Source organism: Rhinoderma darwinii, unplaced genomic scaffold, assembly GCF_050947455.1.
Source record: "Rhinoderma darwinii isolate aRhiDar2 unplaced genomic scaffold, aRhiDar2.hap1 Scaffold_669, whole genome shotgun sequence".
NCBI lineage: Eukaryota > Metazoa > Chordata > Amphibia > Anura > Rhinodermatidae > Rhinoderma > Rhinoderma darwinii.
In genome coordinates, this window is record NW_027464226.1 from 119,190 (window position 1) to 133,527 (window position 14,338).

Genomic DNA, 14,338 nt, shown 5'->3' on the forward strand with positions numbered 1-14,338 from the left:
GTCTGCTGAGCTGTGTATCTAATCCTATCATGTGTGATACTGTCTGCTGAGCCGCTGTATCTAATCCTATCATGTGTGATACTGTCTGCTGATCTGTGTATCTAATCCTATCACGTGTGATACTGTCTGCTGAGCTGTGCATCTAATCCTATCATGTGTGATACTGTCTGCTGAGCTGTGTATCTAATCCCATCATGTGTGATACTGTCTGCTGATCTGTGTATCTAATCCTATCACGTGTGATACTGTCTGCTGAGATGTGTATCTAATCCTATCATGTGTGATACTGTCTGCTGAGCTGTGTATCTAATCCCATCATGTGTGATACTGCCTGCTGAGATGTGTATCTAATCCTATCATGTGTGATACTGTCTGCTGAGCTGTGTATCTAATCCCATCATGTGTGATACTGTCTGCTGAGAATGCATCCAATTCTATCCAGCGGTAGTCTTAGGCCTAATTCACATGAACGTGTCTGTTTTGCACACGTAAAAAATGCAGCGTTTTTCCTTCGTTGTAGTTCCGTGTGACATCTGTGGAGGGTCTGCAGCCCGAAGACCCCGCAAGATCCTGAAAGCCGAGGCAACGAGGAACACCGCGATTTGTCACCTCTGATGGAGCTCCGCTGCACCGTACCGATGGGTTAGAATTTGGTGTAAACCATGTGATTGCATCCGGCCAATGATTGTTCTCCGCACATTAGACCTCTTAAAGGGCAGTTCCACTAACAATATTGGCCACGCCTCCCGCCAGATACATAAAAGTCACTGTGAGGGACACGGCCAGGAGAGTAACTGGAACTACCCTCTAATCCCAGCGGAGCATCGTGCCACAGCCTGCCCGAGTACTGCTGCAGACCCATCTTATAATCACTGCTCCCAGCAGCACAGAGTATGTCAGGAGAGGAGTGTGCTGATCATGTGGGAGGTCACGGACTGAGAGTTACATTACATAGTGGGAGGAGCAGCGCCCCAGCAGCACAGAGTATGTCAGGAGAGGAGTGTGCTGATCTTGTAAAAGATCACAGACCGAGTTACCTAGTAGGAGCAGGCTCTACAGCAGCACAGAGGGTTTTAGGAGACGTTGAGTGCTGTCAGGATATTTCCATCATGGTGGATCATTGTGTGATATCTGAAGTTTTCACTTTTTGTGAGTTTCTTGCACAAGTTTTCCAAAATTGACGCACACGAAGCACTAAAACCGTCCGCACACGTACGACAGTGCTCGGCCGCAGCGCGATTAATCTTCGTACAAAAGATCCCACCAGTAACAGAAGAGTAAACCGGCCGCTCAGGGAGTGCGCTAAAAAAAAACGGAATCCTGGGGGCAACTGGACAAAGAACGCCGGAATTTGGCTGATCACACCGCACACGTGTGGACCGCGGCAGACGTTCTCCGTCCTGGCTGAACACATTTTCGGCAGACAGAAGCTCGCCGCCGGGCATCGCGTTATTTCATACGGTGCTCAGCCAAAATCGGCAATTTCAGGCAACTTCTCTCCGGTGTACGGCCGTTTAATGTTCTTTTACGATAGATTGCGAGCGCCGTTATTACCGCGTCATGTTCCCAAGACGCGCATTGATGTTACAATAATCGGGTGTATTTTCGTAACTGCGATCGCTCGTCTTTCCTCCGGTTTCTTACAGTCGACCTTCAGACGCTGTGTACACCAGGGACGTGCCGCCGCCAGACGATCATGACCGGGTTCACACTGTGCGTTTATGTTGCGGTTTTTTGTTTTAGTTGATAAACTCCTACGTCAAAAGTACAAAAAAAACAAAAAAAAAACGCACAGTGTGAACGCAATCCACGCAAAAGATGTGATCAACGACAAATGAGCGAATCCTGTCTGGCCGCTCGCCGCTCGTTTACACTGGACAATGATTGGGAACGTTCGGATTTACCATTATTCCGGTGATTATCGCCCGCTGTAAAACCGCCGCCGGAATCACGAGCCTCATTCACCCTCAGCAGCTGTTCCTCCCGTCTCCCGGAGCTGCGCTCAGTCAGTAACATGCAGGATTACCCACAAAGCCTCTCAGCGGGGTCTCCCGCCGCCTCATGTCCTGCGGCTTAAGTGCGAGTTACTGCCGGAGAGCTTTCATGTCGGGGAGAAGTAGAGAGGATTGCGCCGCGTTACTTAATTCAGCTTCTCATCTGCAGAAGTCACAGCGCGGCTGATGATCGGCTTTTAAGCTAAATGGCGTCTGATCGGCCGTTACATTAGCTAAGTGTTATCGTTATGGAGATCAAAGGCGACTGTGGCGGCGGACGGAGGAGAGGGGGCTGCGCACGCCGGCGGAGGGAGGAGAGGGGGCTGCGTACGCCGGCGACATTCACATAACATTGCGCTCATCCTGTATACACCGCCCTGCAATCACAGCCACTTCAGATGGAAACGGAAGCTCTTAAAGGGCCGGTCCAGCCTTCTGTATAAGAAGCGTAATCTTTGTATAGTGAGGAGTTCTGCAACTTTCTAATAGACTTTGTGTTTCAATTTGAAGATCTCGGCTTGCTGCTAGTGAATGGGAACATTTGTGTTACATCCCGAGGCTGTAAACCCATCCTGAGCTAATACTTTCCACAGCTGAAGGTTTGTTACAATTGTATCCAGTCTACACAATCCTCTGTGAGCGGAACAGTCTGGACTGATACATTGTAACGGCGCAGGTAAAATGTAACAATCCATCAGGACAGGAGATCAGGACTTCCATGTTCTATAACCCTACGATGTCATCATGTAGAGGGGAAATCAGGCTGATGGGGGAGGTAGTCCTCAGGCCCTATAATCCTGGAATGATGGGTGTAGTTGTACGAGGCCTCGCTTTAGATAACATCCACCGTCAATATAAAACCACTGTACCTTTAAGGGGATTTGTGGGACTTTCACCCCGCGGATCAGTGGCGGTGCGGAGAGTCGGACGACACCAAATATCAATATGAAAGTCCGGGCAGCGACCCTGACAATGACACGACACCTCTGCAGTTTATTATACCATCACGGATACATGTGCTGCTCTTACTGGGGTCTCCTGTTCCGGTAAAGAGTTGGGGGTCCGGAGGTCGTAAAGAAGAAGAGGACGCCGGATATTCTATAGAAAAGATATTTCAACCTTTAATTCCAAAATAAAACACAGAGGAATCAGACAATAACAAACCGTTATCCACAACGAGAATGACCCCTCTCCTGCCCCCCAACTGCGCCCCTCTCCTGCCCTCCAAGTGTTCCCCTTTCCTGCCCTCCAAGTGTTCCCCTCTCCTGCCCCCCCTGACTGTACCCCTCTCCTGCCCTCCCTGACTGCACCCCTCACCTGACCCCCAACTGCGCCCCTCTCCTGCCCTCCAAGTGTTCCCCTCTCCTGCCCTCCCCGACTGCACCCCTCACCTGACCCCCAACTGTACCCCTCCCCGACTGCACCCCTCTCCTGCCCCCCAACTGTACCCCCCTCCTGCCCTCCAACTGTACCCCTCTCCTCCTCGACCGTATCCCTCTCCTGCCCTCTTTGACCGCACCCCTCTCCTGCCCTCACCGACCGCGCCCCTCTCCTGCCCTTCCAGCCCGCACCCCTCTCCTACCCTCCCCGACCGCACCCCTCCTGCCCTCCTTGACTGCACCCTCCTGTCCTCCCTGACTGCACCCCCTCCTGTCCTCCCTGACTGCACCCTTCTCCTGCCCTCCCTGACTGCACCCTTCTCCTGTCCTCCCTGACTGTACCCCTCTCCTGCCCACCAACTGTACCCCTCGACCGTATCCCTCTCCTGCCCTCCTTGACCGCACCCCTCTCCTGCCCCCCCTCCTGCCCTCACCGACCGCGCCACTCTCCTGCCCTTCCAGCCCGCACCCCTCTCCTGTACCTCTCCTGCCCTCCCCGACTGCACCCCTCTCCTGTCCTCCCCGACTGCACCCCTCTCCTGTCCTCCCTGACTGCACCCTCTCCTGTCCTCCCTGACTGCCCCCTCTCCTGTCCTCCCTGACTGCACCCCTCTCCTGTCCTCCCTGACTGCACCCCCTCCTGCCCCCTCTCCTGTCCTCCCTGACTGCACCCCTCTCCTGTCCTCCCTGACTGCACCCCCTCCTGCCCCCCTCCTGTCCTCCCTGACTGCACTCCTGTCCTCCCTGACTGCACCCCTCTCCTGTCCTCCCTGACTGCACCCCTCTCCTGTCCTCCCTGACTGCCCCCTCTCCTGTCCTCCCTGACTGCACCCCTCTCCTGCCCTCCCTGACTGCACCCCTCTCCTGTCCTCCCTGACTGCACCCCTCTCCTGCCCTCCCTGACTGCACCCCTCTCCTGTCCACCTGTGGGCTGGGGGAGGGGCACGGAGCCGGACATATATAATCTTACCGTTCTCTTCCTATTACATATAATAACCCTACAGAATATCGGTCCCATGTTGGCGTTTCCATTGTTGGCGCAGTAATGAGACATTTTATATAACAGATTAGTATTTTACTGAATGTCGCTCCGATCACGCCGCAGGTGGAGCAGATTTCATGTTCTCTTTCCCCTGTGCTACAACTCTTAGCTGTTTGCGCCAGATTAAGCGTCTCGCTCTCCCTTTATAACGTGTTTTTCTTACAGCTCTATTTAATTCTGTCCCCATATAATCCAGATCTATTCACATGGAGTCAAAATGGCTCGGCGGATCCCCAGCTTTACCGCACGGCCTTGTGCAGACTCTTTCTTACGAATGGCTCGGCGGTTCCCCAGCGTTACCGCGCGGCCTGGTGCAGACTCTTACGAATGACGCGGCGGATCCCCAGCTTTACCGCGCGGCCTGGTGCAGACTCTTTCTTACGTAGCGGTAGAGCTGGCGCCCCGGGTCTATTTACAGGGGTCCTTCTTTGTTGTGAATATCAAAATTGCGGCAAAACTGCAACATTTTTATAAAGCGCACGAGAAACAAAGACCCCTGTAAATACCCCTTACCCTGGGGGTGCACCGTGTCCGAGGTGGCGTTAACCCCTCGTGGAGCCCCTGACAGTCGCTGCGTGTAGAGCATTGTGTGAATTCTAGGACTCTGTTTCCATGACTACAGCTCGGCGTTGAATAAAATACCGCATAGATAATTACCCCCCGCTCCGCCTGCACTTAACCCTTTATGGAAGCCTAAACACTCTGCTTCATGTCAATTAACGTTTTCTGAGCGAATATATCAGGAAATGGAATTAAAAGCGATTCCTGCCGTAGTGTCATCAGATCAGGAGCTGGGGCTGCGGGGACATCAGTGCAGCCTGTACGCTGTGATAATACAACCTGCATTCTGAGGACGAGGTCACAAGACACCCGTGCCCGGCATGGGAACGACCGTCCCGCGATTAAAGGGACTAATCCGCTCCCTTATATTGTCTTACAGGGCCGTGTCCAGACTTCTGTAAATAAAGCTTCATCATTGTATAATGAAAAGCTCTGCAACCTCATTTTCAAGATCTCTGCTTCCTGTCATTTAAATTTTTTTTTTTTTTTTTTTTTAAACTCGGAGACTCCAAAAATCAGTGCACATCTAATGCTTCTAACAGCTGTAGGGTTTGTTACAGTCGTATCCAGTCTAGACAATCCACTGAGAGACTGGTCTTCAGACTGATACATTGTAACAAACTGTCAGGACAGGAGAGATTTGTGCTGCTGCTGTGTTTAGCTCACAGAGGATACAATTGTAACAAACGCATCAGCTGTGTGCGCAGAACCAGGTCAGGACGGGAATGTAAATGGCAATGTGTCCATTCACTGGCAGCAAGTAGAGATCTTGAACATGATAAGGAATTCAAACACAAAGGGCAGATTTATTAAGACCGGCGTTTCATACAACAGTCTAAAAAAAAAGAAAAATTGTTGGAGTGTTTTGCACCAAATTTATTAAAAGGCGCGCGCACACCTCCTTATAAATCTGACACATACTTTAGATCAGTGAGAGTCCGACCGCTGGGACTCCCACCAATCGCCAGATTGGGGGGGTCATTCTTTCCCTACTTCCAAGACCGCGGCCAGGAGGAGTTCAGGACTAGTTCACACAGAATATTTTGGCGCTGTTTTTGACGTGGAAACAGGGTCGGGAACCGCACCAAAAAACACCCGAAATCGCCTCCCATTGATTTCAATGGGAGGCGGAGGCAGTTTTTTTTTCCACGAGCGGCAAAAAATGCTTGAGAGAAAGAGAAGCGGCATGCCCTTTCTTCGGGCGTCTCCGTCTCTGACCTCCCATTGACATCAATGGGAGGCAGAGAAAGCGGTTTCCGCAGCGTTTTTTTGGCTGCGGCCCTAAAACACGGCAAAGAGAGTGCAGGCAGGTCAAAATCTACCTGCAAAAAAAACTGTGAACAGGGCCTAATGGAGTGGCGGTCGAGCATGACCGCGTCATTCTACAAAGTCTACGGCACGGACAGAAACTGGCGAGCAGAAGTTATAACCGGAGTTCTCCTTCAGACGTGGGACCCGGCCGGCTCCACTGCGACCGCTCCAACATTATTGGCGAATGTCTCGTAATAATTGAAATGGCTGCTCAATCCTGGTGCACGTGATGATTTGCAACTAGTTTGGGCGCAGTTTACACCAAATACATTGATAAATGTGGGACAAAGTGGACAAAGTATTTGCAGCACTTCCCATCATAGCAGGACTGCGGTTTATCTGAAGCGTTCCCGCGCTCGTCGTGTCGTCTTGTAGCTGGCGGTGCTGAGAGCTTCTTATCAACCAGTCCGCGAGAATCTTTCAAATGAAAAAAGAAAAAAAAAATCCGATGTTGTGAAATGACGAGAGAAGGATCTGCCACCCGGCAGTGCGAGCGGCGCGTCTCCCGTCAGTCACGAGCTGTTAACACTCAGATCTCTGCCGGCTGCGCATTGACGAGAGACACTACAAGCCTTCCATCTGACAGCCGCTCCGCAGCGCGCGGTGAACCTGCTCCGCCACCCCGCCTGGTCGTCTTCTGCCTCCTGGAAGTGTCAGACAGCCACATTAAGATGCTGCCAGTGACAGCTGGGCCGGCGAGATTTGTTTGACCCACGTAATAATCAAGGACTTCTCAGGAAGGCGGTCGGCTCTGCTGCACTCCCGCTCGTCACCTCTGCTCCACCAACCAAACACCAATAAAATGTCCCTACCAGATATTAAAAAGAGCTACAGAAAAGGAGTCCTGCCGTGCCGCGCACTGTTCCCGGGTACCGTATAAAATAGAAGCAGTATTAAAATTTGCATCTGTTTTTTCTCTTCCACCCCTCCCCCCCACCCCATCACAACTACAACCCTCAGCATGGTAAAATAGATTGTTCTTTAACAGTGTATTTCGTAAGCAATCTGCTGCTGGAACAGAAAGCCTTGGTTCATGAAAGCGTCATTGATCTGCCGCTCGGCCTCCTCCCCCAACGTCTGGGTTTCTTGGTCCTGCAGATCCTCCGCCAACTCCGTCAGACCGGTGAAGCTGCTCATCCCGTCCGCGTCCTTGTAGGTCGGGAAATGAGCCTTGTTTCTGTCTATGACAAACATCTCGTGTCCACGTTCATCCCTGTACTCTTCCAATTGGGCGAAAGTGGTCGGCCCGTCAGAATAGTCATTGACGTACAGGATGTTCTCCTGTTTTTTAGACTTTTTTCTCTTGTGGTGCTTTCTGTAGATCATGACGATCAGTAGCATGGCGGTCAAGGCCAGCAAGGAGATGCCAATGGCGATGGCGGTCTGAGTGGCCATGCTAAGCGCGGTGAACTCCATGCTCTCCATGTCATAGAGAGGCTCTTGACTGATATCTACAGACGTGTACGAGCGGGACTGCTGGTTGGATAGATTGACAGTCAAGTGAAACAAGACCTTGGCGGTCCCACCAGGATTAGAGGCCACGCATTCATACTTCCCAGCGTGGGACATGGTGATATTATTCAGTAAGAGCATGCCGCTCCCCGTGTCGGAGTCAAACTGCTCCCCAACGCTTCTCTCACTCAACTCAAAGGTTCTGCTGCTGGTGGACTTCAGATGACTTTTGGCTGGACTTGTGTGCGCGCGGGCCACTTTCCTCCAAGTAACCAGTGGCTGAGGATATCCCGTAGCTCGACAGGAGACCCGAAGTTCATCTCCTAGGCGAGCTGTAAGCTCCATGGGGTCCACGAGGACTACGGGAGGGATACAGATGAGACTGTTCCCGGAGACGTCCAGGAGACTCTGGTGGGACAATCTTGGTGGTTCGGAGCAGATGAGTTTCTTGTCGAAAGAGGTAAGAAGACGTTTTCCTTCTTCTTTCATCCACGCCCTGAGCCAATGGAGGGCGCAGTCACATCTCCAAGGGTTTTCTAAAAACAGGAAAAAAAAGAGTGACGATAAGTTTTCTTGACGTTTTATCAGACACGCTCCCCATATCATCCTCCCGTCTTATGGAAGAACATCGCACGTTGCATTCTGTGACCTTCGCATCAGGAGAATCTTCTAGATAATTACAATTTATTCATCTCTAATGAGGATTTTAGGTGTAAGGGACAGTTGTGAGATATGGAGGATACACCCGACATGTAGTTACATTATCCGTCCCTTCCTACATAGTAATAGAGGCAGCGGTGGGCATAGAGCCTGTTCAGCTTCATAGGGGCCAAGAGGGATCACTCTCCAGCCACAGGTGGTTCTAAAACAACTGCGCTGCTTCCCTCACCCCCTCCCCCACTCACAGGTCACACATAGATTACAAAGACGCTGCATCATTCCCTCACACTCCTTCTCTTCATGTCCGTCATACACGGATACTGGCTGGTGACCGGCTCATGCAGCTTTATGTTACCACCGCATGTGTATAAAAATGGCCGGACCATTGTACAGAACAAACACTGTTACACTTTGTGTCTCCCTTATTTCCTCATAGATTGTAAGCTCTTGTGATCAGCGTCCTCCTCCTCTCCTCATAGATTGTAAGCTCTTGCGAGCAGGGTCCTCACTCCTCCTCTCCTCATAGATTGTAAGCTCTTGTGATCAGGGTCCTCACTCTTCTCCTCATAGATTGTAAGCTCTTGCGAGCAGGGTCCTCACTCCCCAGGTTTGAATTGTAAATGAACTTTGTCACTATGTAATGTCTGATATTGTCTGTACATGTTCCCTCTAAATTGTAAAGTGCTGCGGAATATGTTGGCGCTATATAAAGATTATTATTATCATCCCAGTCAGACCCCCTTCCCCGGCCCTAGACAACCAAGTATGTTATCATTAACCCCCTCACTGCCATAGACAAAGAAGGATTTAACAATAATCTCCTTCACTGCCCTAGACCACCAGGCATGTAACCATAAACCAATTCACTGCCCTAGACCACCAGGGATGTAACCATAATCTCCTTCACTGCCCTAGACCACCAGGGATGTCACCATAAATTCCTTCACTGCCCTAGATCACCAGGGATGTAACGATATACTCCTTCACTGCCCTAGATCACCAGGGATGTAACCATAATCTTCTTCACTGCCCTAGACCACCAGGGATGTAACGATATACTCCTTCACTGCCCTAGATCACCAGGGATGTAACGATATACTCCTTCACTGCCCTAGATCACCAGGGATGTAACCATAATCTTCTTCACTGCCCTAGACCACCAGGGATGTAACGATATACTCCTTCACTGCCCTAGATCACCAGGGATGTAACCATAATCTTCTTCACTGCCCTAGACCACCAGGGATGTAACGATATACTCCTTCACTGCCCTAGATCACCAGGGATGTAACGATATACTCCTTCACTGCCCTAGATCACCAGGGATGTAACCATAATCTTCTTCACTGCCCTAGACCAACAGGGATGTAACCATAAACCCCTTCACTGCCCTAGACCACCAGGGATGTCACCATAAATTCCTTCACTGCCCTAGACCACCAGGGATGTAACGATATACTCCTTCACTGCCCTAGACCACCAGGGATGTAACGATATACTCCTTCACTGCCCTAGATCACCAGGGATGTAACCATAATCTTCTTCACTGCCCTAGACCACCAGGGATGTTACCATAATCTAGTTTACTGACCTAGACCACCAGGGAGGTTATGACTAACCATATGTGTTGTAGAGAAAATTATTATTTTTAAAAATGGGATGTAATTTGCAAGAATGCTGGCGGAAGGGGGCCCACATGCCGTTTTTGCACAGGGGCCCTCAATTGTCTGTGTCCGTCCCTGAATAGAAGGGTGTTACATGTCTGGGGAATTTTACATTCAAAACGATTGCATTGCAAAGATCACATTTTGCTCAGTATTTGATCTCACTGTTGGGGGCGCTGTTGCACAGGTATCTACAGAAACGATGCTCTATGACTATAGTGGCGGAGAATGGTACTGCAAGTGACTATATGAGATTTCTTCAGATTGATCGGCTTATTGATGGCATATGCTTAGGATGAGGGCCGCGTCCCTTTCAATATTTATCCAGGCATAGTGGCTTCTCTGTACTGCAGCTCAGCACCATTCACCACTGTTCCTACAAAAAAACAATGATTGTGCCCATAGGTGGGGGTCCCGGAGGCTGGACCCTCGCTGGTACACATTGATGGATAAGGATAGGCCATGAATGTTTTTTTCTTGGATAACCCCTTTAAGGCCTGGTTCACACACATTACCTGTCAGTCGCAGCACCTGCAGGCTGATGAGCGGTCGGAGAGCTGACCGACTTATGGTGCGCAGATTGTTCTTGCTGAGGTCCAGCAGAGCGAGGGAGGACAGTCCGGAGAAGGCCTGCTCCTGGAGGGTCTCGATGTCGTTTTCCTGCAAATGCAGCTCCTGAAGTCTCTGAAAACAGTCACAATCGTTATCTAAGATGTGGACTCATCGCCCAATAGTTATGTGTAAATGTCCTCTCTCGTATAAAGGGATAGCATTGGAATATGTAGTGGTTTCCAGGATATTCTTAGGATAGGTCATAAGTATCAGATCTTTCCACCGCCCGGCACCCCCACGATCAGCTGACTTAAGGGGCCGTGGCGCTCCGGTCTCTTTATAGCCTACCAGGCGCAGTGCAAGCTCTAGTGGCTGTGCCAGGTACTGCAGCTCAATCTCATTCACTTATATCGGACTGAGCTACAAAGCTGCAGTACCGGGTGCAGCCACTACCGAATGTATGGCGCTGTTTCTAGTAATCAATGAAGATTGGTGATCATCTGATTGGTGTGGGTGCCTGGAGTGGGACCATCATCGATCTGATGTTGATAACCTATCCTATGGATAGGTCATCAATACCAAAATCCCGGTAAACCCCTTTACACTCAGCTTTCATCTATAGCAGATTCTTGAATAGGTGTCTGGGTACTTCAGTAATGCCCCCGTGTCTCCGGCCCAAGATCTGTGGCAGCTACGAGACTACATAGCTCCTGAAGCACTACAGATAGCATGGGGGTTGGCAGAGGTGGTTCTAGTAGTTCACCAGGAGGAATGTGCTATGGTGCCCTCCACCCTATTAACAGCCTCGTGGGATTCCCATCAAGTAATACAACTGCCCATCCCTCAGTCGTAGTCCACCAGTGTAAAGGGGCCGCTGTCAGACGAGTGCGCTACCTGCAGGTCAGAGAAGGTGTATGCCAGCAGTCTGGTGATCTGGTTTCCCGCCAGGTATAGGACCCTCAGATGCTCCAGTCCTTTGAAGATGCTGCTGTTGATGAGATGAATGCGGTTCCCATTGAGAGCAAGTTCCACCAGATGTTGTTGAGCTTTGAAGGCTCCGGGTTCCAGGCCGGAGATGGTATTATTCTGGATATACAAATACTGGAGGCCCGATAAAGAAGACAGGTCCTGCTGCTGGATCTGAGAGATGACATTATCCTGCAGGAACACGGTCTGAGGAGAGAAAACAGAGAAGCCGACATGTGGCTCCAGACTTCACTGCAACACCTACAACCTTACAGACCTGCTCCGCCTTACAGGTCATCATCCTGAACTCCAGCGCCAGAACATTATTAATGTTTCCTCAGATTTATCCTCAATCTCAGATAAAAAAAAATAAAAAAATCGAGATCCGTGCATCCTCCATCAACCAACCACCCCCAACCATATTGACCAACATCTGCTCTCTGCTGGGTCTACCAGGGGCCAACCTCATGGTCTGAACAGTAGGGAGCGTCCACGGTGACCATTGCAGGGTCCGCTATGCCAGAATCTAGATGACATATTGACTCTCCTGTGACATTCGGTACTTCCCATGCGGACTACGCCCCGGTCCTCCCTTCATGCAGCAGGTTGACCTTTCTGTCGGATGGTCAGATTACTATTCCCAGAACATGCTGGTCCCTTAAGAATGAATTATATTTTTATCATCTCTAGATTTGACTAATAACTCAATATATCTCTCATATTACTGAAACTTTCCATCGTGTGGAGTCTCCCAGGTGTTCTGTCCACATCTGTGCATCCATTATGGAGATCACTTACACTTCTTCATCACGTAACGGGAGAACGGAGCTGAGAGACGAGGGACATGGAGACCAGGCAGAGATCAGACATCAACGTCAGCTCCTTCCTCCATGTTCGTGTGTGGCGATATACACGGTGGGGGAGATTTATTAAAATGAATGGCGTTCATGCCGGTTGCCCCGTATGAAGGGCAGTTGACTGGTGTGCTGGAAAAAGGAGGGATGGCTTCTAAGGTGGGTCAAGTACGATAACGCCAGGCAGTGGCGTAGCTATAGGGGTCGACCAGCCCCTAAGCCTGGGGGGGACCACAGGGCCCCCGTTGCCACACAGTGCTGACCGCGTTAGTCCCAGTTCCAACTGTATCTGCCTCCTCAGGACGCAGATACAGTTGATTTAAATGCTGGAGCAAGGAGCTGACGGCTCCTTCCTCCAGCATTCACTGTGCAGTGAGCCATTAGCCGCTCGGCGCAGACCGGCATGTTGTAGTGACATCATCGCTCCTGTCTGCACCGAGTCATTCATAGCACAGGCCAAATGAGGAGAAGGATCCTCCACTCATCGTGGGAATGGGGATAGGTAAGTAATATTTTATTATTTTTCCATTAGGCACATTATACTGGGTATGGGAGGGGGGGCTGATATGGTAGCAGCTATGGGGGGCATTATACTGTGGGTGCAGCTATAGGGCGTTTTACGGTGTGGGAGCATTATACTGTATGGGGGACATTTTACTGTGGGGGCAGCTATGGGGAGCGTTCTACTGTGTGGGGCAGCTATGGGGCATTATACTGTGGGGGGATCCATAGGGGCTGTTGAGCAACGCGGCTGGGCATAGGTGCACGCAGCGGTCGGGTGGTGTTGGGAAGGGGTAGGGGGTCCAAGCTGAATTCTTGCACCCACGGCCCCATGAGCCTTTAGCTACGCCCCTGACACCAGGTACTCCGGCATCGATGATGTTACAAAGAGTGGGGGCCCCCTCTGTCATGCTATTGGCCGATAGTAGTCATGGCAGCCTGGGGCCTAATGAAGGCCCATAGATCTGCCATCTTTGTGGCCATGTTACACTTAGTAAGTGCCGGTAAAAATTGCAATTCAGGAGGTTCTAAAGTTTTTAGTAATGTAGAAAAACATTTATAGCTCCTAGAAATACTAATAAAACTTTTCTATGTTACTCAATCTCCTTAAAAACATGGAAAGATCAATGTTATAAGTATTTACCCAACGAGACTTGTTATTACAATTCGGAGGAAGTTTACGGATTTCCTGAGATAATGGAATTCATGGGTTAATAAAAGGTTGAACCGAAATTGAAAGCGTTGATAGATTTCTGATTAAGAAATGTACAATACTGAGAAGATCTCCCCAATAAGAGTAACTTCTCTCCCTCATCGGGGGGTATAGGATATATTATGGTATTGATGCGGCTCGTTCTTTCTCTTTCTCTTTTTTTATATATATTTGTAAGGGTTAAAAAAGAAATAAAGAAAAATCAAAAAATAAGGAAAACATAAAATGAAGTGAAATTGTAGCAGGAATGATAGAGAGTGGCGCACCTGGGTGGAGGGATGGATGTTGGCGGGAAGGTTCTTCAGACCCTTGGATCCACACTCCACGGTCATACTGTAGCAGCGACACGCGGCCGGGCAGCTTCAGCATGTTGGGGCAGGAATGTCGGGAGCAAAATGGCAACAAAGATGAAGGAACAATCTGATGATGCCATCGTACCGCGGCTGTCGAGAGAGACAAAAAGACAGATGTTATTCATGGCCTCAAAGTCTTGGCACCAGTGATGAGCACAGAATAGGACCTCACTTCTGGTGATGACTTTCCTGGGGAGCGAGACCCAAACCTTCCTCTTCCCGCCTTTACCCCAAACCTTTGGCCTACTCCCCAGGAACTATGATTCAGTTTCTGTACTGAGGGGGGCTTGACAGAAGTTCAATGTGCCCATAATAAAGTGGGGATGGGACATATAAA

The 14,338-nt window shown here is 50.1% G+C and overlaps 1 protein-coding gene across 1 annotated transcript; it reads right to left on the reverse strand.

Moving 5' to 3' along the window:
• Nucleotides 1-5,837: 5,837 nt before the first annotated feature.
• Nucleotides 5,838-14,088, reverse strand: LOC142728064 (leucine-rich repeat-containing protein 24-like). Its single transcript, XM_075849091.1, is given in 5 exon segments — nt 5,838-8,275; nt 10,579-10,747; nt 11,510-11,788; nt 13,915-14,009; nt 14,012-14,088. Coding segments are annotated over 5 exon segments (1,620 nt in total). The 5' UTR covers nt 14,082-14,088; the 3' UTR covers nt 5,838-7,268.
• Between the last annotated feature and the right edge of the window lie 250 nt (nt 14,089-14,338).